Genomic DNA, 27,720 nt, shown 5'->3' on the forward strand with positions numbered 1-27,720 from the left:
AAATGCATTTCGTTATTTCGCCTGATGTAACTAGATTTTACAGTGCAGCTTTATATTTTATCTTTTTTTGCCCCCCCCCCCCACCGCTCTGCTTATGTATCCATCATATACAGAAATTTCCATGTACATTCAAGAGAAGCAATTGAAACCTCATCGGCAAATTAACTGTTTGTAATGGGATCAATAAAAAATACATTTATTGTGAAAAAAATATTTTAGATTCAGTTTTTTTTTTTGGTTCGTGTTCTATCATGAAAATTTTTTCATGTTCTCTCATCAAATTCATGCTCAATATTCGAGACTTGAAATTCCCAAATTACTTCTCGTACTTTAATAATTAAAAGTTGAAATAAACTGAACGATTATGCTTTTGTAATACAATAATTTTTCTCATCAAAAAAAATATATATGTAAAAATTTGCAATATTCAGTGTAATATTCTTCCTTCTATGAGTGCAACATGTAATATTTTCTGCTATTCAAATTTTATACAAGGTGCATTGACAGGAAAGTCCTCTCAAGAACCTTAAATAACTTGTGAGTGGGAACATCTAAGTTGTATACTGCTAACAGTAAATAAAGCGACCACAGAGGAGGGCCATCTAGCACCAAAAAAATAAAAAATGCGGAATTAGCACACAGCCTGTTATAAAACTTGAATAAAATTTTTCTGACACATCAATATTTTAAATTTTTCTACTTTTTGCAACTATCTATGGTCTATACCAGTTTCCCAAACATTTGGTCCATCACCCTCTTCTTCAGAATTTTTTCTCTCATTGCCCCCTACTCAAGTGTACCCATAGGATCCTATGTTATACCTGTAGCTTCTATAACCCCCCCCCCCACACACACACACAATTCCATTGCCCTGGGGGGGGGCGATATTGCCCACTTTGAGAAACACTGGTTTATACTATACATTTTATAAAAAATGTGGAGGGGATCCAAAATTTCAATTATTGATATCTCTGTAACAATTTCTTTCAGTATACTAGAAAATTATTATTTCCAAACTGTTGTTTGTTGTATCTGATCTATGCAGGACACTTTTAGAGCCGTAGTGTGTCTTCCCGCCCAAAAATGGAGAGGGTTTGAGGCCAAAAAGTGCTCTATCCAATCCTGATGATATATAGGACCATGATTCAAGAGATCTAAACCAGTGTTCTTTAACTTTTTTACAACTGCAGACCAGTGGAAAAAGTAGTTACAAAAATTTTGTGAACCAGCTGAAATGTGAAAAAAAAATTGCAGACTGGAAAAAAAAAAAAATCATAAATGAGCGAATTTATTTGTTGACCAAAAATAAATAAATGATGGAATTAATTAGAGGACTAACAAAAATAATTAAATGGGAGAAATCACAAATTATGCAGCAGCTACATGAATTGGACAAAAATTTTCCGCTCATTCTCACGGCCCAGCATTGAAGAACCCTGATCTAATCTATTTCAAATCAAATCAACTCATCCGAAAAGTTTAATCGCAATTGAAAATGATCGGATCAGCCCCCCTAATACTTATAGGTAGGGCTCATATTTCTATCACTTTGCATATTTTTTATGGTTTTGCATATTTCGATATCTTTATGTGATAAAGCATTTTTTCATGATTTTCAGAATTTAAGTCATGTTTTTATTTTTAGAGCATTCTTTTGCATATTTTAGCAGAACGAAGAAGGATTTTTACCCCAAATCTCATTCTTCACTAGCTTCATTTCCCACAATTGGCAATTTTTTTAGACGATATTAGCAATAATTGAATATTTCTTACCTTTAGCATAGTTTTTGACAATGATTGGAAATTTTTTGGCGATATTAGCAACAATTGGAAATTTTATTTGTGTGCCTTTGGCATGATTTTTTGACAATTATTGGCAATTTCTCATAATTTCCTCAAGGGAATATGGTCAACCTATTTATAAAGGCATATTTCTAGGTTTTTTACGGTATATTTTGAATTTTTTTGGAGTATAAATGCACATTTAATGGCTCATATTCTGTCGGTTTTTAGGTCATAAAAATCCTTGTCCTACTTATGAGTATTACACTTATTTGATATGTTTATATGCACGTAACTGCGAGTGAAGAAAAGTAATCAACAGAGCTTATAACAAGAACTTTTATAGTAGTAAAAAAAATTCAGTAAGTTCTATCACCCATGAAAAATATCTAAGACGTCTCTTTCAACATATTTCTAGTCCAATATCACTTTATCATTCGATGAATATTTATATTGCCTATAATATCACAGCTTATATATATATACACACACTTAAATTATCAATTTCATATGGTTAATTCAGAATTTATATACAATAGAACCTCAGTTATCCGGCCCCTGAATTCTCTAATCGAGAAATTTTTTAACGTCAGTTTTCTTAATGATAACTCTTACCTCAGTAACGAGGATATTATCTCACAGATGTCTGAAATTTCCCTACCAATTAAATTGAAGTAAACCGATTACAATGCTAATGAAGGTAAAGAGACTTTGTGAGTGTTGATAAACAACAAAGATACTTCTGAATGGTGGCTGGTTTTTGGGAGCAGTGAGAACACTGCGATTCAGATTAGATACAAGGTTTGTTCAAAAAGTATCCAACCATAATTTTTTGTGCATGTACCAATGAAGCTAGGGAGGCGTGGTTCGGTGCATGTATGTAGGCAAACCTAGTGCACATGCTTGAATTTTTTCATGTTTGTAGAATCTGCCAGTCGCCGGCAGACTGCTGATGAATGAAGAAGTGTAAGTGAGCACCGTCATATTTTTGACAAAACATGGCAGGAAAATTTGAACAATACTACTGCAATAATCGTGATGGAGCTTCCAATTGTGACGCAGAACCTCTTGGTAGTACTTCTTAGTGATGATTGTGCTGTGCTGTGTGTACTTGTGATGAACCAGGCCACTGCATGGCCTTGACAATGCATCTCGTGAAGACCAAGTCGTCAGTCAAAATAGAATGAACAGATCTAGTGCTAATATTCACCTTGTCTGCAAGTTCTCTGATTGGGATTCGATGATCCTGTGCATCACCAAGTTTCATAACGATCTCATTTCTAGATGTTGAGGGCCTACCATAGAACATGCTTCACTCTCCATTAAATTGAAGCAGTTGTACCACTCCTTTATTAGTGTGGTGCCCATTTTCTCCACCTCCGAAGGTCTTCTGAATCTTGCAGATTGTTTCTAGTCAGGAATCACTAAGTTTCACACAAAATTTAATGCAGTAGCATTGTTCAAGTTTTTCCTGCCATTTTTGTCAAAAACAAAGATTTAATGATGCTCTCTAACACTTCCTCATTTATCGGCAGTCTCCCAGCAACTGGCAGCTTCTGCAGGAGTGAAAAAATTCAAGCATGTGCACTAGGATTGCCAAAATATGTGCACCAAAACCCATCCTCCCTAGCTTCATTGGTTTACACACGAAAAATTATGGTCAGATAGTTTTGAATAAAGCTACAAAAAAAAAATGAACAAATTGTCAACCATATCTATAGAGTATTTCATTATAATTAATACAGACGAATCTATGCCACAATAATTTATCAAAAAAGAGTAAAATTAACTCAACAGCTTGAATAGCATTCAAATCATTGAATATTCAATCGTCTGGAAATTTCCCCATTGACTGACGTACACACTTGTCCCACTCACTGTCGATAATCGAGGTTTTACTGTATCTATAATTTCATTTACTGCTGACAATTTGGAGCATTTGATCAACATCGCATATCTTCTCACGTGGTTTACCGATGAGCTCTCCTCTTCTTTTCTCTTCAGAATCTATCTTCTTCCAATCGTCAAAATTTGTGATTGTAATATCTGAAATTGCAGGGGAAAGAAAACTGTCATAAGTACCATTTTTTTAAAATACAGTTCGTTATGACACAAATACCTGAGTTAGTCACACAAATTAAATGACAAAAAGTAAATGACATTCTGAAATCAAGAATACTTCAGGATTTGAATTTCAATATTTGTTTTTGTTTTCCTCCTTTGAATATTTCTATGATTATTGTTATAAGATTTTTTCTCCAATTTTTTTAATTCAAACATCTCAGCGAATATTGCACTTAGAAAACATTGGAATGTTTTTTGTTGGCCTAAAAAGAGACAGGGTAACAGCTTTCTAAATGGGCTTTTTTACAAAGGGTGTCTGTATAAAAAGTCAATTTGTTTTTTAATTTTAATAACTATACAATCCCCTGCAATTTGAATGGTGTTTATCTGAGTTCTACACATTATTTGGATACTTATTTCTAATTGCAAGTATACCTCTAGGATCAACGGCCAATAAAATGCTGCAAAAGAAATTATGAAATCACCTGGTATACACCTGATAGTCATTGTAAAATACATAAATACTTTATTTTTGCAATTTTGTTATTTTAATTTCTTTTGTTTTTACTCCCACCTGTTTAACCGTGTTTTCAGTTATCTGTGTTGCCCTTACCCACCATTAGCTTGGATAATCAAAGCTCTACTGTAATTGGGTCTCTTAAATCAGTGTTTTCATTTGATCAATTTTGGCACACAAGGGATAATTAGACGACCATGACCTACAATTTATTGCAGATTTCGAGCAGCGCTGTGTTTTATACTCACAGAAAGGTTGGTGCCCTCAGGGCCGTAGCTAGCCATTCCTGTGCAAGAATTTGAATTTAGGCCCCTTCTGGCCCACTTAAACTTATTCCAGGCTCTCCTTCCAAGTGGGCCCTGCACCTGTTGCACCTGCCTAGTTACGGTAAGGCAGCAATTGCAGTCATGTTGTTGCCTTTTCTATTGTACCAGAGTGTCAGGCAAATTTCTGACAAGGATGAATCAGGTATCGAACTTGCGACACCTCTAAATCATCAGGTACATCAGGCAAGTATCTTATTGACTTGGGTTACTGCACTCTCAGTGCTGTCATCACATGATAGATGTGAATCATACAAAGTAACAGAATTCATGAACAAATGATTTCTCACTTCTACTTTTGAGAATTTTTGTCATTTCCTCGCTTCCACCCTTGTTTTCACCATCAATTTCGCCATCCTTGAAATCTTGGATAATTTTCTCTGCTGTCTCAAAGCTACTATTCATTGTAGTAGGTATCACACCAGTGGGACCAGTTTTCAGCCAACCGCTGCAGTACAAAGCTATAAATATAATTGAGAATTAAAACACTGCTTTACTCACAAAAACTATATTTTGGTCCTTATAAAAGTGATGTGCTTTTTAAATTCTATCGGATAGTATGAAATTTGATTGAAGCAACATAATTACATCGGTCCCACGGCACCCACCAACTCAATTTTAAAAAATAGGACAAGTGTGTTTTTATTGTAGTTACGATAATTTAGTCACATGGAATCACTACACATGCTATGCTTTCATAGTATAATAAAGAAAATGGTCTTTAAAATTCAAATTAATAATATCAGTTCCAATACATACAGGGTGTCCTGTAAGTGTTAGTGCAGCCTTTATCTCATCAACCGTCCATTGTAGGCATGATTCCAATTTAAGAAATGCAAAAAAGGCATTCAAAAATTACCCTGCACCAGTTTTAAGAGTGAGAATACAGTGCGTCACAAAATAAAAAAATCTTAATTTTTATATGGTCCCCCCATCCTCTAATTTCCAATTAGAAAGATTTTTGCTTTGTATATTTTCTGAGGCAGACAAAAAAGAAAATCCATGTTTCTAAGTGCAATATTCGCTGTGACAATCAAATTAAAAAATCTGAGAAAAATTGTGAAATAATAGCAAAAACGAACAGACAATGCTCTTTTCCGTTCCTGTCCTTTCCCAACGTTTCTCTAATTTTTGAATTTGAATATCTCCGCAAATATTGCAGTTAGGATCTCTTTTGTTGTTCTTGGAAAAGATGAGTACAGGACAAAAACCTTTCTAATTGAAAGTTGGAGGACAAGAGAACCGTATAAAAATGTAGATTTTTTTTAATTTTGTGATACACTGTACATCCATTCTCAAAGCTGGTACAGGGTAATTTTTTATTGCCTTCTAAGCATTTTTTAAAGTGAAATATCCTCTATGACGGACGGTTGACGAGATAAAGGCTGCATAAGCACTTACAGGACACCCTGTATATACTTTTTAAATTATCAGTTGATGAGTACACAGCATTACTTCAGTGTATCACTATTTCAGTATCAGTAAGATTGACTCATATAGTCAAGGCAGAAAAATGCTGAGGACATGACAGAAATGACAGCCACAAAAACAATTTTGAGCTGACAGCAACCGCAGTTAATTTATTTTTCCAAGGGGTGGTTTGAATCCCAATTGATCGATATCGCCCAATAATCGCCAATAAATACCTTTACTCTCCCCAATCATCAAAACCACAATGAGTTTGTGGGATTTCAATCTGGCATGCCATATCAGTTTCATACGTGTGCTCCACAATATTTTCAGGCGTCCCTGAACATTAATGCTCCACGATGAACTTTTCTACTAAAAAAGTGCTCTGTGGCTCAAAAAGTTTGGGAGCCACTGTTCTATGCGATCATTTATGACTCTATGCGGTATAATCGCCATTGATCTAAAATTTCATCCTTGTCACTGTCACACTCACAACAGAGAATTTAATATGTTATGCATCAAAAAAGATGCGTAGCTTTCTTCTTCAATGCACAAAAAACTATGATATGGAAGTTTCTTTTTTAAAAATGATCGTCTTTTGAGATCACTTTCAAAATCACTACTAAAACTACGGTTTAAACCATTGTTTCCCAAACTTTTTGTTCCATCACCCCCTTGCTCAAAAAGCTTCTTTCGTATTGCCCCCCAAATAAAATTTGCCCATAGACAGTTCCATTGCTCACCGGGGCAATATTTCCAACTTTGGGAAACACTGTTTAAACTTATCACAATTTTGTAATAAGAGATAGATACGGATTGGTTAAATTCAGGTTTTTAACCAATCCACAAGTCTATTTCTTATCCAAAATTGTGACTATAGTTCCATCTAGACAGAAGTGCGTAATGACTATTGAAAATATTAATGCAGAATAAGTTTTCAAACACGCAAATTGAGCGAAAGAAAAATTAACAAATCAAATGGCCCCCATACAGCACAAAGAGCATGAAAAATATTATAATTTCTGCTTCTATAAAAAATCATTAATTGTAATCTACTATATTTGTACTATGAGGCGATATTCAGATGATATGCTTTTCATTTACAAAAACTTATGCAATTTTTTTTAGCGATTTAGTAAAAAAAGTAGGACAAAAATAGGACATTTTACAGAAAAACATGAATAGTAGGACAAGAGTGGGTCCTCTTGGGGGTTCCTTAAAGGGTTTCACGTTAACCCTACATTTCATAATTTTGTCCATAGTTAATGAAGTGTATATAGAAAGTTGGAAAAAATATTTTAAAAAATCTGTTTCAAATTGTACTGTTTATACAGGAGCTTAAAGAGGATGTAAAATCACATATAAAATAAATGTATTGAAAAGTATCATTACTTTCCAAATATATAACTACCTTCTGTGTGATTTAAACTATGGAAAAAATATATATATATCAGGTTTCGAATTTCAACATAAAAAAAGAAATGCAAACACAACATTTCAACCCTAAATAAAGTGCATGACTTTCTTTTTTGACAGGTTACAGAAGATTTGCGTTTCTTTTTTTCAATTGAGGTGATTTACTGCCATCTATGAATGGTTTTCGAATGAAATAAAAAAATGAGAATAATGAATGTTTCAAGCATGAAATTGCCAATTGGCAACGGAAAAGAAACATATTAAAAGTAGATGTTGCCAAATGGAAACAGTATGAATTGTAGGGTTAACAAGGTTGGACTGTAAATTCATCTCTTCGTATGTGGAAAAGGCATCCTACTACATTAAAATAAAAAACTTACCGCTACCATCCACAGCTTTTCCTTGATTATGAGATACAACGTATTTTTTATTGTCAAATGGAATACATGGATCGATCGGAGTACTTTTATAACCAACGCTTTTGATCACCTAAAGCAAATGAAGCACATTTCTTTCATGAAAACAAACAAGAAACCACAACTCGTAAATAAATATAACAAGCAATAACACAAAAAACATTTTGAAACACCAAAATATTCTCACTCAACCACTTTTAGTTCATTGGAAATTATTTACAATACAATGAAAATCTTGACATTACTTGAAAAATAATAAATGCCAACTTTCAGGAATGAGTTATACTTTGAGAGAAATGACTGACATCTTCCTGCCTGTTCTTATTTTCCCTACCACGGAAGAAACTGAGACCTATGGCGCAAGAAGCAATGTGAGCACTTTGGCCCACAGAGGTGACCTGGGCATGTCTGGTAAAACCAGAATTTATTGATGTGTCAAAAATTACATATAGTGAGTTCATAGTAATTAAAATAATGTAAATTGAAGAATCAAATTAATCAAGTGAAAATCAAAGTGCAACGGGCTACCATTATGAAAAGTTGTATAAAGGCGCAATCAAAAGATTGATCAATCAAGGATTTCATGACAAAAGAGCGGAGCACGCCATTCTGCTCGGACAGTTCAATCCATCCAGTCCAATTCAGTCTTGAACACTGTTGAAGATCTTAGAAATTTCTTCAGAGCTTCACTAAATCTCAGATTCATCATGATCCTTGCTCGCAAACAGTGCCACTAGTACTCTGTCAGGGTGCAATATTCTTAAAGGGGGTGCTGGTACCAGAGTTACAGGATCTGGAGGACCTACTGTGGCATATGCATATAAAACCATAAATCATTGACATCACCTAGATGGCACTACAAGTGCAGCAATTGCTTCTGTCTACCACTGGTATAACAATTTAAAACTTGATATTCTTACCAAACCGCAATTTAAAATTTCCTCTTCATCCGTCGGAACTATTTTCCCGGCTGTTAAGGATCCCTTGAAAAAAAAAAAAACAAATGAAGACATTATAAATGTTTCAATGTTATCTGTGAGTACACACTTTCATATGTGAACACAGAATGCGACACTGAAACAAATTTTAATCATTGTATTAAATATCACAATGAAAAAGAATGTTTTATTTGGGTTTAAGTGTAATACAGCCACAAGCCCTGCTATAACGAAATCAGATATTACAGTGTATCGATTATAACTAAGTTTTTATTTTTTCTTCATAGTGAACCTGCACTACCAAAAATAATGCTTAAAATATCACTTATAACAAATTGCCATATTTATGAATATCAGACATAATCAAGGAAACAGTTATTTTCCGGATATTATGCTGAGGTGAGCTCGGAAAGAAAAGTCATCACGTCTCCGCCGGGACTCGAACCCAGGCCCTCTTGCATACCGGGCAAGCATGCTACCATCTACACCACTGGAGACACATGAATCTGCCTTCCAAATTTCACGCACTGTGTCGTGAGGCGCTGAAGTAGAGGCATTAGTAGCCTCTCTCAACTTCAGGAAATGGCCCCCGGGTGGGACGGTTTAGAGAGATATAGATGGCTTTTTTCTCAGCCAGAGATATCAAGGAAACAGTTATTTTCCGGATATTATGCTGAGGTGAGCTCGGAAAGAAAAGTCATCACGTCTCCGCCGGGACTCGAACCCAGGCCCTCTTGCATACCAGGCAAGCATGCTACCATCTACACCACTGGAGACACATGAATCTGCCTTCCAAATTTCACGCACTGTGTCGTGAGGCGCTGAAGCCATCTATGAAAAAAGCCATCTATATCTCTCTAAACCGTCCCACCCGGGGGCCATTTCCTGAAGTTGAGAGAGGCTACTAATGCCTCTACTTCAGCGCCTCACGACACAGTGCGTGAAATTTGGAAGGCAGATTCATGTGTCTCCAGTGGTGTAGATGGTAGCATGCTTGCCCGGTATGCAAGAGGGCCTGGGTTCGAGTCCCGGCGGAGACGTGATGACTTTTCTTTCCGAGCTCACCTCAGCATAATATCCGGAAAATAACTGTTTCCTTGATATCTCTGGCTGAGAAAAAAGCCATCTATATCCCCATCAGACATAATGTTTTCGAAAAAGAATAGAATTTTTTTCATAGGATAAAGAATCTTTCAGAAAAAAAATCTTGAACATGAAATATTAATATACCACTCTGAAAAAGACTACGGGTGTGTTCTGTCAGTGCCATTGATAGATGGTGATCTCCTAGCTATATAGATAGGTTCTGGTCATTTCTAGATCCACTTGAATTAAGAGAGGATTGGCATAGCCGCAGTTTCGTTTACGTCAGAGTTTCTCAGTTTTTGTAGACACCAGGACCATTAAAATGTCTTTAGCAGTTCAATGAACCACTTACAGTCAGGACCTGTTTCTCGCATGGGAAAACGGGACATATGCCCAGGGCCCCAAAATCGGCTGTTTTGTGTATTATAATGGCACGGGCCCCCAGGGCCGCAACTAGATGTTTAGTCAGCTAGGACAAGCATGCATTTTGGCGCCCCCTCATAATGTTGAAGGAGAGATTAAAGAGTGAATTTTGCGCCCCCCCCCTAGTACAGCACCAGACCCGCCTGCACCCTCCTCTAGTTGCGGCCCTGTGAGCCCCTCTCCTCTCCCCACAACTCTGCTTCAACGAACACAGGGAGGGGGCAAAAATTTGTATTTACACAGGGCTTCAACTTATGAGAAACATACCCCACTTACAGTGGTGGCTCTTAACTTTTGCCATCAGTGGCTCCTTTGCCTCAGTTAATGTTTATCCCTGGCTCTCTAGATCAGTGTTTTTCAACCACTGGGCCCTGGCATCAGTCAAATCGGGCCATGAGTGATTCATCGTTTAATTTTTTTCCATTTATTTCCCATTAGTCATACTTATGACAGGGCCTTCCACTCAAAAAAAAATACTCAACCCGGCTGCTAGCTTCCAAAGGTTGAGAACCACTGCTCTAGATGGTCCCTGAAATAAGCCATCATCATTATTTATACTGGGCCGCGAGTGATTGGCTGTTTCGTTTTCCCCCATTCATTTTTCGGGGAACATTATTCTCTATAGGAACTAGTCAGAACCACCAATTATTGACATTATAACCAGTGTCGTTCAACCTAATTTGATGTATTTTCACAGCTCCCTTTGACTTTGTAAAAGCTGCTTCTCAATGGTATAGTATAGTCCACCCACCACAAAATGAAACTTGACTATGGTACATCACGTTACATCAAACAATTCTATTCTTTTCTAGAAGGACTAGCTCAAAGTGGTTGAAGAATAAATGGTCTCAATATGCATTAGGATTGGCCATAAAGTTGCCCACAGCGTTATCTAGCAAACAGGGTTAGCTCATCGGTTTGACCACGACCTTATCCACTTTGATTGACAGTTCATTATGGACAAGATTTCTTTCCTCCCATTAGTTTGGGTAAAATGCATCAAACTGGTGGGAAAAAATAAATCTTGTTATCAGAAAACAAAAAATTGTGTATGATAAAGTCCGAAGAAATATTGTAGAGATAAATAAAAAATAATAATATAGTCTTGAAAAGGGCCTTTTGATAAATTAATTTAAAAAATGGTAAAATTTAAGATAAAATTAGACAAGAAAAAGCACCAGCAAAACCACACGGGAAAGATAAAATAAAGTAATGGATGGCAAAGAGAAAAAAAAATGGCAGTTGCGAAAGCGCAATGCTTATAGTAATTTTCACCCCTCCCACTTTGGCACAAGCTTACGGCTGGTTTCGTCATTGAAGTGACAACATTTTATTTTTTATACGCTTTGGACTAACTGAACATAAAAGCTCAGTCGCTGCCTAGCGAAATAACTGAATAAAATCGTCTGACGTGACATGTCATGGCGTAACCAAGTCTCATCTTGGTTGTTAGACTGTAATTCTACTCTCAGAATTGTCAGAAACATTTTTAATTTTCATTCCAAGTGCAAGCAACTTACTTCCGGCTTGTTTATCCGTAGAACAAGACTCTGAACCCTATTGTTTGAATCGGGTACTATAACCTTAGGAGAACGATAGTATTTCAAAGCAAGCTGTTTCCCAAGTGAATCATTCCTCTTATCAGATTCTTGAAGCGTAGACAGTAACAGTTCCACCAATCTTTTTTTCGGCCTTTGAATACCTACATCAAAACAAAAAAAACATTACAATTATAAAATGCATGAGCAAGTATTAGTGATTTCATTTTTAAAATTGTCTTACAAAGAAAAAATATCAATGTGAAATTTTCTACCAATCAAAAAACTTCGATCACTCCAATCAAGGTCATGCCGCTGTGGTGGTCGAGTGGTTATAGTGACGGACTCGCGATGCGAGGATCCGGGTTCGAACCCCACAGTGGTGGTCGGCTGAAGTTGGTTTTCTGTGGTTCCCAACTTCAAGGCGCAAATGCGAGCCGATCTCCCCGTTAAAAAGTCTCGCCACAGAGAGCAACAGTCCTACAACGATAAATCATTCAATCATAACACTTCACTCATAGTTAGAAAAACTAGTGGCAGATGGCAGCACTACACATAACAAGCATTACAGAGAAACAACAAAAACTTCACATCAGGTTTCACTACACGTACACGCACATTCCCGCATGTACCGATTCGTTGGGGGGTTCCGCGGGGGGGGGGGGGGGGAGTGCATGTGTGGTGTAGTAGGTAGGGCCTTCAAAAAATGGCTCGGGGATCCATGATGTTCTTAAGTCAGCCACCTCGTTGGGCAATTTGCCTGTTGTGGCGTTGTATTTGTATGTATCTGTTCGCAGGGCCGTAACAAGAAACGGAAATTCACTCCGGGGTCAGTGTTCATTTTAGTACCCCATCCCGTAATTTTCAAAGTGAAAAACAGTGAACTCATTGCCCTTTCTGATCCAGCGAATAGGGCAGCGGTTCTCAACCGGTACTCCGTGGAATCCTTGGGGCTCCATTCGAACCTCCAGGGGCTCCGCGGATACTCGAGGAAGATAAAAATAACCCAGAGTAAATTTGAAAAAAAAATAATTATAAATATTTTTGAATAATAAAGATAAATCAGTACCTTTGATGAATAAATAAAAATAGGCGTACTAGGCACTGTCATAAAAATTATACCCCAAAAAGGGCTCAGTGAGTCAAAAAGGTTGAGAACCGATGGAATAAAGTAAGGGGGGGTCTTCAACCTTTCAGACATTGCAGGCCCAACTTCGAGGTGCAAATGCAAGCCGATTTCCCCATTAAAAAGTCTCGTCGCAGTGAGCAACAGGCCCACAGTGGTAAAATCATCAAATATTACACTTCACTCATAGTTCGAAAAATATGTGGTAGATGGCAGCGTTATGACAAGCATTATACAGAAATAAGCTTCCTGTTAGGTTCACAACATGGACACTCACATTCCAACATGTACCAATTCGTTAGGTGTTCCGCAGAGGAATATGGACGAGGTACATGCATGGTTTAGTAGTAGACATTGCCGGCCAAATTAAAACTTTCCTTAGAGCAGGCGGTACACCAAGTCAGACCGTGGTATTCCCCGTTATTAAACAGGGTTCCCCAAATTATTGAATTTTTTTTTTTACTCTGAAATTGTTTCTGTGATTAAATTTGAATTTTTATTTATTTTCAAATAACTTTTCAGTGATTACGATTTTTTTATTACCGTAATTTCACATAACTATGGTCCAAACACCCATGCTCACTAAAACATTGATAATCGAAATGCTAATAACATCTAGTGAACTATTTAACTACTCGAGCAATTAGCATAGATAGTGTAATATGGAGACGTGGTTAGGATGTCCTTTCTCTGATACTTTCCAGCGAATCAGCTATTAGTTGGGGGTTATGTTTTTCACATTATCTTGTCAGCTACAAGTTACTACAACAAGCTGTTCTGCACTATTGATGTTCTGTATTACAGGTAATTTAGTATTTACATATGTTTAATACACATTTTTACTGTTGCATGCGTACAAAAATAAGTATAGGAAAAATAATAGAAAATTGTACTTTGGAATACTACATAAGGAATAAAAAAAATGTTTAATATTAATGCTTGATCTTTCTACAGGCTATACCGGAAAAAAAACAATTTTTGAACAGCTTGAATACAGAAGTTATGATGATTAATCTAGAAAATGGTGTTATTTTTGACCATAGTTGTGTGAAATTACTGTAATTATTTCTTTCATCAATCCTGAAATTCGTCCCTATAATTCTGAAATTATTTTTCCATTAATTTCAAATTTTTATTAATTACAAAATCATTTCTTTCACCAATTCAACTTTTTCATCAATTATTGCTTTTAACAATTCTGAAATCGCTAACAAAAATTCTGGAATTACTCTCAGTAATTCTGAAATTATTTCCATATTTCTTGTGAGCACAACTCCAGTCTATCGCCCCATGGGCAATTTACTACCGACTGAGTTGTGTAGGAAGTGTGGGGGGTGTGTGCACCTAACAGTCTGTGTGCATATATAGTGTTGTATGTGAAATTGTCTAATGTATATCACAAATTAAAATATTTTTATAATGTATGGCAAAGGTTCTCAAACTGTGCTGTGTCAATCTTTGTCAGAGGTACCGCAGAACGGCAGATCAACAAAAGTTTTTTTGAAGAGATTCGTTGTTAAATGGTTCTGAGGAGCCATGAACAAGCACTGATTAATGTAACGGGCGCCGTGGATAGAAGAAGTTTGAGAACCCTAATGTACAGAATTGACCATGAACTGAAAAAAGGGACTTTTTTACCTCACACATGCCTTCATTATGAGAAAGCCATTGCAAAGGCAATACTACGCATTCATGGATCGCAACAACTAATTATGGCCTAATTGGGACATTGTGAACCTGAAAACAGAAATTTTTGCCAATAAGGGAGCCTTCTGACCTCCTAGTCTTCCAGATTGATAATGATAGCCTATAGGGAAAAATTAGTCTGGATCAACCTTAGCTTCAAAATATGCAAAAAAACCTTTCAATAAAAAAATAAAAAAAATCCTGATGAATATAAACAATGTTTTCTCCATGTTATGATGTTAAATATACATTGTTATCTGGGATTCTAGTAAGTGCCACCTGTATTTTTGTTAATGTAAAAAAATTCAATCTCCTTCTGATCCTATTCGTGCACACGACAATTTTTTTAACATCATTTGCTTTTTCTTTTAATTAATTTTTAAAGTTTTAATGAACTTTTAATGCACCCTGTATATATATATATACACACACACACAAACAGTAATTATTAAACTTTACTAGTGTTGCCCATTGTAGATTAATAATTGCAAGATTAACAAGTGGAGAGGACATCTTGTGGTCATTTGATAGCCTTGATGTCATTTACGAGCTGTTAGTTGATTGCTGCCACTGTCCATTGCACGAAACCATTCACCTCATACACACCATAGCTTAGTGGTAGAGCACAAGTGAGACCAGGGGTTTGAGTCCCTGTGGAGGTAGAGATGAATTTTCTTTCTTAACTCATCATCTCTAGATATAACCAGTCTTCTAAATATCTTGTAATTAACAAATTGAGAGGACATCTTTCTGTACACAAATGCCTCAATTTCTTGCTTTTTGTATCACCAGAGTTTAACTACACATACAGGAAGATAATATCAACCAAATTCATGGTTCAGTGTGATTATATGAATTACAATTCATGGCAATCATGATTTGTATCACTTATGATTTTTATTCATTCAAGAAACTGCATATCTTTGATCAGGAGAATATAATGTGAATGAATTCTATAACATCTTACATCATAACAGTAAAGAAACATCATCTGGAATAAAAAGGAAAAAAAATGGTACTAACATACTGGGAACTAATTCAGTCACTCCCTCAAAGTCTACAGCATCTTGTAGCGTGTGACAATCAGGCAGTTTCGTCATTTCCCTAAATTCTTTTGTGGTGAAAGACACTTGCAAAGGCCCACGCCTGCCGATCAAAACAACTCTTTTCACTTTACTCTTCTTGAATGTTTCGAGTGCATGTTCAGCTACATCTGTTTTCTAAATAACAAAGAAAATTATGAATTCAAACTTATTACTACATTCTAGAGCAGTGTTTTTCCAATCTTTTTACACTAGCAGACAGAAAAACATATTTGAATGATTTTACGTACTTACGGAAATGTGATAAATCCTTTTCAGACCTAATAAAATGGGAGGGGGAAGGGGAGGGGCTTAACTAGAGGTCTGCTGACCCTCTGGGGTCCTTGGAGACACTTTGGGGAGATCCATAAGCTTGCATGAAAAAACATTCAAATCATTGTTTTTAAATTAATATTTACTGAACATCATTTTGGAAAAAAAAAAGGTCTGTGGACTTGAAGTTATTGGCACAAAGGGTATGTAGAATGGTTTACAGAAATTTTGCCTCCAACATTTTTACCCCTGTGCATGTTTTATCCAGGTCATTTTCCCTGCCTTGACCGTGAGTGACCAAGTGAGTGACTGAGTGAACGTATGAGTGACCAATTGAAGGGGTGCATGACCATATGACTGACCAATTGAAGGGGTGCATGACCATATGACTGACCAATTGAATGGTAAACTCATACAGTCACTTACCCACTAACTCATACAGTCAGAGCAGGCGAAATGTACTAAGAACAAAATGTTGGAGCTGAAATTTTCAGATCCCACGTACAGCACTAAAGGTTAAGAACCCCTGCACCAAAGAAATAAAAAACAATACAGAGACAGTATTTCACTTATCAAATCTAAAGTTACGTAGTGGCTACATGAGTTGGAAGAAATGTTTTTCAACCAGAGCAGTTGAGGAACAATGTTCTACAAAATACTGAAAGAAAAAAAAATCACATACTATTGATCAAGAAAGCATTCCTTTGCAAAGTCTTTTTTCCATAATTTTCTACTTTAAAAACTAAAAGGTATCAGTTATGCAGAACTAACAAAAGAGATAGGACCAAACATTGAGACGTGGTGGAACCTACAGTTTTTTTTTGTCATTGAATGCATGGTTGGAAATGAAATGTAAAGGTGCTAGAATGAATTTCATGTTGGAAGCATTGATTATATCACCAAAGCATCGTTATGTTTTATTTCCCATCCATGTATCCTAAGACAAAAATTATTGTTCTTGGTGAGTTATACACAAACACACAGTCAGTACTCGTTATAATGACCCTGCATTATAGAAATATTCCGTTATAACTACCCAGTTTGATAAGTCCCAGATTTTTTCATATGATTACTATAGTACATGGTTTTTCTTCTGATATAACGTCTGTTTTTGGTGAAATAATATATATATAGAGGAGGGTTGTTATAACAATCGTAGACTGCACTGCTTTTTGAAGTTTTGTCCATTTTTTTCAAAACACCCTTTAGACCAATTTCTTCTGCTTAACAGAAAGGTCAAAGAGAGTTTGCAAAAGAGGTGTATGGTAAAGTTAAGCAATTCATATTTAAATTTTTACCTTCAAAGTATCAATATCCCTCAGCAACATTCTCGCAACATCCAAAGCAACATTTCCTTGTCCCACAACAGCAGCAACTTCTATATCGAGGTCCACAGACTCATGCAGATTATCAGGTTGTCCATTGAACCAGCCAACGAAAGTACGAGCAGAAAACACATTCTTTGAATTCTAGTAAAAAATATTAATAATGATCATATCTCCAATTATATATATAATAACCAACAATTGCAAAGCAATGAGCCAAAATAAAAAGTCACGTTGACAAATGAATTTTGTCAATAAATTAATCATGTTAAGAAATTGTAAAGACACTTATATTTAATATCAAATTTTTCAATTTCATTATTTTATTCCAGTTCAAGATATGTCATAAATGATAATACATTATTAGTCTACAAGAGGTCGGGGACTGTACAGTCGACTGTAGACAATTTTTTTATGATCAAACTATAAGTAAAAGTAAAGAGTAGATGCTAAATGTTTTAATGAAAATACATCCATACATCAAAAACTAAAAATAATAATTATAAATATACACACACATTTAATATCAAATTTTTAAGACCAGGGTATAGTCCTGAAATGAGACTTGGATACCTCACATCGAATATGTTTCTATTCAATTCTTTTCTAGAAGGAATGTCAAAGCTCAGCTCTTGACGAGTGTTTCTCCATGTGCAATCACTTTACTTAGGGGCCATTCAAGAATTATGCCAGCATTGAGGGGGGGGGGGAAGATTGGATTTGCTGACTTTTGATGCCAGGGGAGGGGATTGAATGATGCTAACATCATCAACCACCCTTTACAGGAATGTCAAAAACAAAAAAAACCTTTCTCTAGTTTGTGGACACCTGAACTAGCATCTCCCCTGTCGATAAAAGTCCACTTTTCCAGTAGACCTCTCAAGCCTCTACAGACTGCCCCCCGTTCTATCTTACTTATGGGTGGGGGTTGAATAAATTGTTTCGTGTCCACTCAGCATGCAAAATGTGTTTTTCTTGAATGATCTGCTGGACTCCGGTACGTAGGGGATGCATGCTCTTCGAATGGGGGAATGTGGTTTTTTTTCAAGGATGTGAATGGTGATCGGGGGAATAGACTACTTTTGACAAGTCACCTATGCTAATGATACCATTTTTTGTGAATGGAGGATCGCCACCCCCTCCCTTCTGTATCGTCGTTGCTTCTGTATGATGTGGACGAGAATAAAAGCTGAGATGATTAACGAGACAGGCAAAGAAACTCTACTCTGAAAACATTTTTCATCATACATTAAAAATATTTTGTGCGTAGGTGGTATATTGAAAAAGAAGAATTTTTTTTGGTGTATTTATTTACCATTCCCCTAAATACTTAATCACGTGTGATATCGGCCCTATCGTGCACTTGGAAAACAATTGGTAATCAGTAGCTAGAGACAAGACCAGACACATCAGCAATAATTTCATTAACTGCATCAATAGCTAAATAGAAATGGAATTACTTCAAATTTTTTGAAATGGCTGTTTTCAAGCAACCAATCTTGCCACTGATTAGCATCTCTGGAATCTAGAGAAACTATGGTAAAGGAGATAAGAGCTCAATGCTCGGTACTTCGCACCAACTAGAAACAGCAACCTATACCATTCTTTTAATTAATCCTTGACTTAAACCAGTAATTAATAAACTTAAAACACAAGCTAAAAATGTAGCGTTTTCAGTATATACAATCATGTGAAAAATAGTCCCAGTGCATACATAGCAAAGTTCACTACAGCAGTGTCAGATGGTGGTGGTCAGACTCCCTATGCATATTTTCAAACGGCAGTTCAGTCAGAGGTGCATGCAGAGGATCGACATTGGAGGGGCACAAAAGGCTTAGAGGGGTGAGTCACAATAAATTTCAAGTTCTTAGCCTTTAAATAGCATTGAAATGAAGAGAAATCGATTATAATAACATATAAAAAGGTATTTTCTTAATATATAAATTTTAATTTTTTTTTTTTTAATATTTTTTACATAAAAAAAAATTTCCAATCGTCTGGGGAGGCACAAGGGGCTTATGTGCCCCCCCCCCCCCCCCGCATACATAATTCCAATATGTGTTAAGAGGCATTGGGACAGAGCTGATAAAATTTTGCTGATTGGAGGGGGTCAAAAATGGGTAAAAATCTGCGGACGTAATACTTGAATGGTTCCCCCTACAAGAAAAAATCATCCCATGTGACAAAGTAGTCTCATTCCTTGCTTGGATGACTGTAACTAGAATATGTATTTATTTGATACAAATAAGGAGGATCGAAATAAACTTCATCAACAAAGATATATTTGAAAGGAGGGAGAGCAAAAACCTGTCACTCACTTCACCGGGTATGTCCAAAGAACGATCCTCACCAGCGCCATAAGCCTAGACACAAATCATTAAAAAACAATATATTAGTTTACTCACAAAGAAGTGTAAAGAAATAGGATTAGCCGGACGAGGTCACAATATTTTTAATGTGCACGCTATTCATAGACCTTGAACTGATAACTGATCGTTGATAACAATAAGGTATTACAATGTATACAACAGGAGAATACATGAATTATAAAATATATGAGCAGGTAGCTATTAAAAATATATGTACAGTAGAACCTTAATTATCTGGTCTAATGAAGAATCTGGTGGGGAAGGTGAACACAGATAACCGAGAAAAACACGGTTAAACTGCCAGGAGTAAAAAAATTATTTAAAATAACAATATTGGAAAAAAATAAATATTTTATATATCTTATATGTTTAAAATGACTATCCACTCTATTTATTCATATTATCTGTGCAAAAAATCTAATAAAAAATTATACTTATTGAGTAACTACTAACTGGGTTTCATTGATGGCAGAAATACAGTAGAAACTTGATTATTCAGGCTACTGTTGGAAAGTGATCACAGATAACAGAAAAACACTGTTATTCTTTTCCTGTCAGACATTTATAAAACATACTATGAGAATGATACAAACAAGCAATAGTGCTGGTCTAGTCGATCATCCATGCCGTCACACGACCTCATCCGAAGTTACACAATTTATGTTCATATGGGGCTGCCACTTCAACGCACCGACATAAGAGTTCAGCTCTTAGAATAAAGGGGTGGGAGGGGGGGGGGTATATAAAAAATGAAGAAACCCTGTTCTATGAAACAGAAATGTTTATTTTCATCGCAAACCTTCACCAAATCTTACATAACCAATGAAAAAATAATAATAGCACAGATGGGGAAGAGCTGAACATGAAATTGAAATTTCCGTAGCACAGATAATCAAGGTTCTACTGTACAATAAATGCAGAAACATTTAGTTTCATTTTCTATGAAAAAGCTGAAAAAAACTTGCTGAAGTATCAACATTAAACCAGGACTTGTCAGAACCAGGTCCGCTTAGAGATGAACCCTACATTCCTAGCTACATTATAGGACTTTAGGGCATCATGATCGGCCGAAATGAGTAATGAACCAGTACGTCACTCATGGTGAAATTTTTGCTGGTGATATTCAACAATACATATACTTAATTGATCAGCAGTTGGAGCAATGATTAGAGCACAGGACACATGCACCGAAGGTTGTATGTTCGATTACCTCTCAAACCCATCCAAGATTTTTTTTTCGTCTCATCCTTCCATCTTTGCAATCATTTATTGATTCACTAAAAAATGCTTTAATTTTTTCTGATTTAATCAAATGTGGTTCAGGAGCATCAAGATGACTGTAATAACGCCTCGCAAAGCTGAGCCCTGCAATCATTTATTGATTCACTAAAAAATGCTTTCAGTTAATGAACTTTGCAATTCAGTTTCACCAAAAAAGCTCTGTCCCTCACACACACATACACAAATGAAGTTTTCTCTTTCTTGCTAGTAGTAATCAATCATAGCGTGCTAATCCCTCTTTTTTTACTGAGAAAGTAGGGATTGTAATTACGCAACTAGGTCACCCCATAGCAACTATAGAATATTATTATTTCTGCTCCTTTTTATGCAGTCTGAGGAAAACAAATTTTTGAAACTGGAAAGGAGTTGCCAAGTTTAAAAACAAATTACCCCTTTGAACAGCTTTTCTCGAAAGAAATAATTCTTGGGTCCTAAAATATTTGGCTGTAGCCTAAAATCTTTTTCCCGATTTGTTCACACCCAGCATTGAGTGTAATTTCCTGTTTATAAATCTGTGAGAGCAGCATAATACAATCTGCCCTCACGTACCTTGAGAGAGAGCAAAACAAGTCTTCTTATAATCGGCAACTGCATATAATCCAAACATGATAATTTTTATAATTCCCAGATTACAGGCAGGAATATTATATTATGTTGTTTTAATACAAAATAATGAATGCCAGAATTTCTGAATTTTGAAACCAATATGAATTATTACAATTTTGTATAAATGCATTCATTCAATTAAGAATTTAGATTCTCATTGCTCCGATTGTAGAATTGTAGAATTTCATTCCCATTTTGAATGCGGTGATACCTCCTCCTAATCAGATCATGGCCCGCAACTCTGTCTCAAATGACAAGGTATAAGCAGGTGGTAAAAAAAGGCCTGGACTTATACTGGAAACTGTGCGCGTGCGTGTTGTGAACCTAATATGAAGGTTGTGCAATGCTTGCTATGTGTGTAGTGCTGCCGTCAATTTTCCTAACTATGAGTGAAGTAATACAGCGATACCCGGATCTAGGACATAAATTCATTCCAAAACTGATGATGTAAGTCGAAAACTACATAAGTTGAGGTAAACTTTTTCCAATGGTGATGCCCTCAGGAGAAGGGAGGTTAATTTACATATTTTCTTCATTCTTTCATACCTATTTGTCTCATTTTATGTGACTCTCTCGGGGGATTTCTTTCCAAGAACTTGACTTGGAACGCTTTCAAGTTTTGTTCAAAATGTGTCTAATTGAGAAAAAAAAAATCATTTTTACGACAAGAAGACGTAAATGTGGGGTGACACAAGTTGAAGAAACGTGTCAGTGTATTACTGTAATGAAAATACAGAACACAATATTTTTTCATCTAAATATGGATTTAGATTTTCAAGATGACATCACCCTGAGAACACAAAACATGCATAAATCGGACAACAAAATATGTTGAGGGCCCCACATACTCTCAGAACACACACATTCTGACATAGGGTTACCAGATGTCCTGGAAAACAGGGACAATCTCGTTTTTTTGGCTAATAGATACACTGTCCCAAAAAGTGCTTTTGTTATGTGAGTTTGTTACGGCAGAACTGTTTTATTATGTAATATCACACTATGAACAATTTTTAGCTTCAAATCCAGTGGGCTGTCATCAACACAGTAACCAAGCTCAGACATAATGTGTATGCTATGCATTGTGATGGTAAGAATAGCCAACTTGGTGTACATAATAGTCTGAAATTTTTCATGGTTGTGGAGCAGCTGTAACATTACCTTGGGCCCCCCGTGGAATGGTCCTAGATCTAGTCATTTTGAAATCTTTATTTTCTGACCCTTAATTCACCTCCGAGAACCGGTCCGCTGTAGATTTTCGCCGATTGGCCACCATGGTTTACATATCAGTATTACCAGATTTCATGTCATAATTGTATTTTTATTTAATATTTTTGTTAACTTTTACCTATGCAAAGTAATTGCACAATATTTATATTGCATTGTAAGTTCAATCCGATATTGAACTAAACAGACCAACACCTAATATCGGTTAGATATTATTCACAGTGGATGTTGACAAGACCCAGGCTTTATCACTAACTGGTAATTTTAGCCATTGCCATGAAATTTGTCCCTCTAATGCCCTCTGAGAAATATTTTCCAAGACGTCCTGGTTTTTATCAAAGTTATCACATTAAAGTCTCAACTTTTATCGAGATTTGTCCCGGTTTCTCAGTTGCATAATCTGGCTACCCTATTCTGGCATATGCCAATTCGTTAGAAATTCCACAGAGGAATGTTTGTGAGGTGCGTGAAATTTATGTGGTAGTGGTAGTTTTTCAAAGAAAATTATATTAACTTACTAAAACAACAGCACTGTATGCCTTCAGCAACTCTGCAACAGAGATGTCCTTTCCCACATTCACATTCCCATAGAAAGAAAACCTCTCATTTTCAGCAAATTTGGTAAATGAATCAATCACATTCTAGGAAGTCAAAGAAACTTGTATAATTAGACAAATACCGTTTTCTTGATGATTTACTTTTCTTAATTAAATGTGAATATGGAACAGATTACACCAAAATAATCAAATAATAGAGAATAAGAAAGGAGCATTGTAATAATAGTACATCAAATAAATTGAAAGATTTAAAAGAAAACTTTCAGCAATTTTCATACCTTGATTTCGGGATGATCAGGGGCAACTCCATAGCGAACAAGTCCAAAAGGCGCTGGAAGCTTTTCCAACATATCCACTTTGACATCTGAATTTTTCTAGAAGGAAGAAAAACTTCCAGTAAAATTGGAGATATAAGCCCGATTTTAGAATACCCCTACTTGTCTACTTAAAATTTAGTTAACAAATAAACAAATAAACCACTTAACTCATGTAAATGGGCCTTTACACAAGTTAGGTGATTTATTAGTGACAGTCGACGCTCAATTTTATGAACCTCTAATTTACGAACACACTCTTTTGTACGTAAAACTTTACCACATACCAACGAACTGTGCCACGGATATCTCAAGTGATTCGTAATTATGCCACGAATCACTTAAGTAATCTGGGAATGTTCCGTGGGTAACTTGAGTGATATGTAGAACCGTACTGGAGGCCACTTAAGTGCTCTAAAACTGTGTCACATGTCACTCAAGGGATCTCTAAATGTACCACGGATTGTTTAAGTGTTCTGGAACTGTGTCGCAGGTTACTTAAGTGATCTTTGAATGTGAAAGTGATCTTTGAGGCCTACTTCAGTGATCTGAAAATATGCCATGGGCCACTTAAATGCTCTGAAATTGTGCCACGGGTCATTTAAGCGATTTGTAAATGTTTTTTCATCTGGGGGATGCGCATGAGCTCTCTATGTCCCCTCCCGCATACGTTTCTGATCCCACCAATATGCATTAGGAGGCGGGGGCAGTGCTGATGAAATTTTGCTGACATGGGGGGGAGGGGGTCGAAAATGGCTAAAAATTTGCTGATGTAATACTTCAATGGCCCCACATATCGCCATACAGCAATTTCCAACCAGTGAAGTTAGGTGGGAAATGAAGGAGCCATTTATCGATGATTGCCCCAGGCTCAGTAGGTAAAGAATTAAAGAACTTGTTTCTAAGGGCTTCACACAGGGATACTGTAGTCATACGACTGATAGGAGACTCTGTATCCAGAGGAGATCTAGGTCAGTCTTTTGATAATTTCCATACTTTCACGCTCTCTAACTCACTCACTGGCCTAGTCCGTCACTTTGTAGGTCACTCTTTTGTTCATTCCCATCCCTGTACACACACCAAGTCACTCTTTTGTTCATTCCCATCCCTGTGCACACACCAAGTCACTCTTTTGACCATTCACATGCTTGCAATTTCTCTAGGCAATCCTTTCGATCCCTCACTAACCTAGTCCGTTACTGTCTCTGCAGCAGGGTCATCTTAAGAGCATCCCTGGGCAAAGTGATATATTTGAGGCCCTACCTGACTAGAAATGCGTCTGCTTGTAACTTACAATCGAAAATTTTAATTTAATCTCGTTTTTATGAGGCCCCCTTCTGCTCTTGATGCCGTGTCCGGGTAGGCGCATGGGGGTTATGCAATTTTTGCTCCCCCCCCCCCATTCCTCAAATTCGCCGACCTGGGCTATAATTATAGTTCTGGAGATGCCCGCTAAGCCCCCCTTCCCCCTGCAAATACACTACTGCCGATCAAGTAATTTCTTGTTCAGATTGTTTTCCTTCTTTTATAGGTGAATATGTTAATTGGTGTTCAAAATGTTGTTCTTTGATAGGCCTGTATAATTGTTTTTTGTGTGGTGATAATCATCTACAAGGTGCTGTGGTTCATTGTTTTGTAACAAAGAGAGGGGGAGGGAGAAAGCACATACGGAAATACCTCTTCTTTGATTTGGCATTTGCTCCTTATCGTAAGTCCAAGGGCAGAGTGGTCAACTGATTCTTTGTAAATAGAGGAGGAGATTGGGTTGACCTATTGTAGGACTTTGCCTAGTTTTGGTTTGGACAAGGATAGAAAGACTGCCACAGTTTTTTTTCCCCCCGAACCTGCTCGTTCCTCTGCTAAGGGGGGAGGAATGTAACAAGCTACTCACTAACTGGTTACATTCATTTGTAGTTAAGTTTTAATGAAGCCTTTTAGAATATAATTTTATTAACGATGCCAGACAGTCTGGGAACTGGGTTGGACTTTCAATCAGATATCGTGTATAGAAATAGGTGAGGCACCTATATGCACAGGTGTTACTTCCAACGCCTTTTGCAGATTCTCAGAATTGACCCTGCCCTTTGGGCAGTGGTACCTTGAGAAGGAGTGGCAGATGGATTTTATCATTGGTATGTAGACATCGACGCAGCAGTGAGATTCCAGTAGGGGATTCTAGTCTGGGACCCAAAGGGGAGGGGATGTGACGTTTTAGGAGACGGAACCAATGAGAGGGAAACAGGAGAAAATTGGAAGAGAGAAGGTGGTTGAAAGAAAGAGAACGAACGAGGTCTTGATGAGAGGTGGTTGCCCGGGTTTTGGGGAAAAGTGGAAGGAGCAGAAGATGACGAAAGTCTGGGGTAAGTCTTGACCTATTGCTTTCTCCATTCCTCTCTCGCTCAAGGAGTAGTACGTAATTTAAATACATCCTCATATATACATTATTTGTTATAGCTGTAAATAAATAATCTTTTACTCCGACCTGAGGACAAGGGTTGAATAATTGAGTGGTATTAATTGGTATCTCGAGTATCAGCCCCAGATGATGAGAGCAGCTCTGGGACACTGCTACATCTCACTGTGATATTCTATAAACAAACCATTTAATATTTGCTTGGGAACATATGAAAGAAAGCGATTGGATTTTTTGTTTTTTACTCACTTTCAACAAGTGTTGAGCGGTATAAAACCCTGCGGGCCCGCTCCCAACAATGCAAACAGTACTTTTCCGCCTCCGTTGTAGCGGTGATGCCGCAGTAGTATAGGACGGAAACAGATCACCCGCAAAGACTCTTTTCGAACTGCGGTAGCAACGGATCATCGTTGAAACGGAACCGACTGCAAATTAAATATTAAAACATTTATTACACCTAAACAGATAAGAAATCTCCTTAGAAATGAACAGCGGCTGAACCTTCCCGAACGGGGGCGTCACCGAAACAGAAACTACCGTAAAGAGTACGGGGAAGGAAAAAATATTTGTTTTTTAGGTTTTGTCCACTTGGCTGATTTCCTTCAACATTAACCACTCGGTTTTCCTGTAAAAGTGACCAACAACGAAGCTGGACATGGCGATCACGATCTCGTCCATTCAAACGAAACGCGATCCTTCTTTTCGTAAATAAAATCTCTTTATTTACTTCTTTTTTTTCTTCTTTTTTTTTTTGTCCCCTGGCTCTTCGTTATCATTGTGACCATATTTCCTCGAGAAAAATGCGGGATATGGGGATTTAAAATACGGTAAGCTGCGAAAGAAAGATGCCAAATGTGAGAAAAGTTGCCAACTACTGCTGAAACCACTGGAAAATCGTTAATGGCGTGAAATGATACGCACTACTGCGAATTGCCGCGGATAAAAAATGAGTTCTACGGAATAGAACGTTTAAAGCAAGGGTGCTCAACCTTTTGAGAAGTGGGGGGCCACGTTATTGATTTGAACACATGTTTGCGGACCACTAGACAAATGCAGGGGGAGGGTCAATGGACGGGGGCCGAGTGATCTGATGTATACAACTGACATCATCATCATGCTCTTCCAGCAAGCATCATCTTGCCCCCCCCCACACTTTCAATATTTCAGCCTAGCTTAAGTGATCTGTAAATGTGCCGGGGCGACTGCTTAAGCATGGGCGGAGAAACGGGGGCATGTCGGAGCCGACTGATTTAATGTATATGCGTCAGGCCCGTCATTTCAACTTTTTCGGCGGGGGAGAACATATGTATATACGTATATATGTATTTCCCCTTGTTTTTCCTGTATTCTTTAAAGACGCCCACGATGCACAGGGACGTAAGGCTAGGGCAACCAAGGCACTATCCCTGGGTCCTGAGACGGTCGCCCCCCCCCCACAAAAGTTTACATTTGTTTTTGGTTTGTTTGCCATAATAATAAGCCTTTCAGGAGGGGGGGCCCATAGGCGGTGATAGACTTGGAAGTCTGGGGGGGCACGATGATGATTAT

The 27,720-nt window shown here is 37.0% G+C and overlaps 1 protein-coding gene and 1 non-coding gene across 2 annotated transcripts; both read right to left on the bottom strand.

The window, feature by feature from the left end:
* Window positions 1–1,272: 1,272 nt before the first annotated feature.
* On the bottom strand, window positions 1,273–26,897 carry dare (NADPH:adrenodoxin oxidoreductase, mitochondrial). Its single transcript, XM_089236305.1, has 11 exons — window positions 26,422–26,897; window positions 23,724–23,819; window positions 23,407–23,529; window positions 19,724–19,768; window positions 17,379–17,549; window positions 15,753–15,945; window positions 11,896–12,077; window positions 8,849–8,911; window positions 7,893–8,001; window positions 4,977–5,147; window positions 1,273–3,828 (listed from the first exon to the last, which is right to left on the bottom strand). The coding sequence occupies exons 1-11, from the start codon at window positions 26,578–26,580 to the stop codon at window positions 3,695–3,697; spliced, it is 1,446 nt and encodes a 481-aa protein (XP_089092431.1). The 5' UTR covers window positions 26,581–26,897; the 3' UTR covers window positions 1,273–3,694.
* On the bottom strand, window positions 9,570–9,643 carry TRNAT-GGU (transfer RNA threonine (anticodon GGU)). The gene has a single exon. It is a non-coding gene; the product is annotated as a tRNA-Thr (tRNA).
* Window positions 26,898–27,720: the final 823 nt, after the last annotated feature.

Source organism: Pholcus phalangioides, unplaced genomic scaffold, assembly GCF_987345545.1.
Source record: "Pholcus phalangioides strain wild (caught in Gottingen) unplaced genomic scaffold, Ppha-v1.0 ptg000009l_1, whole genome shotgun sequence".
Lineage (NCBI taxonomy): Eukaryota > Metazoa > Arthropoda > Arachnida > Araneae > Pholcidae > Pholcus > Pholcus phalangioides.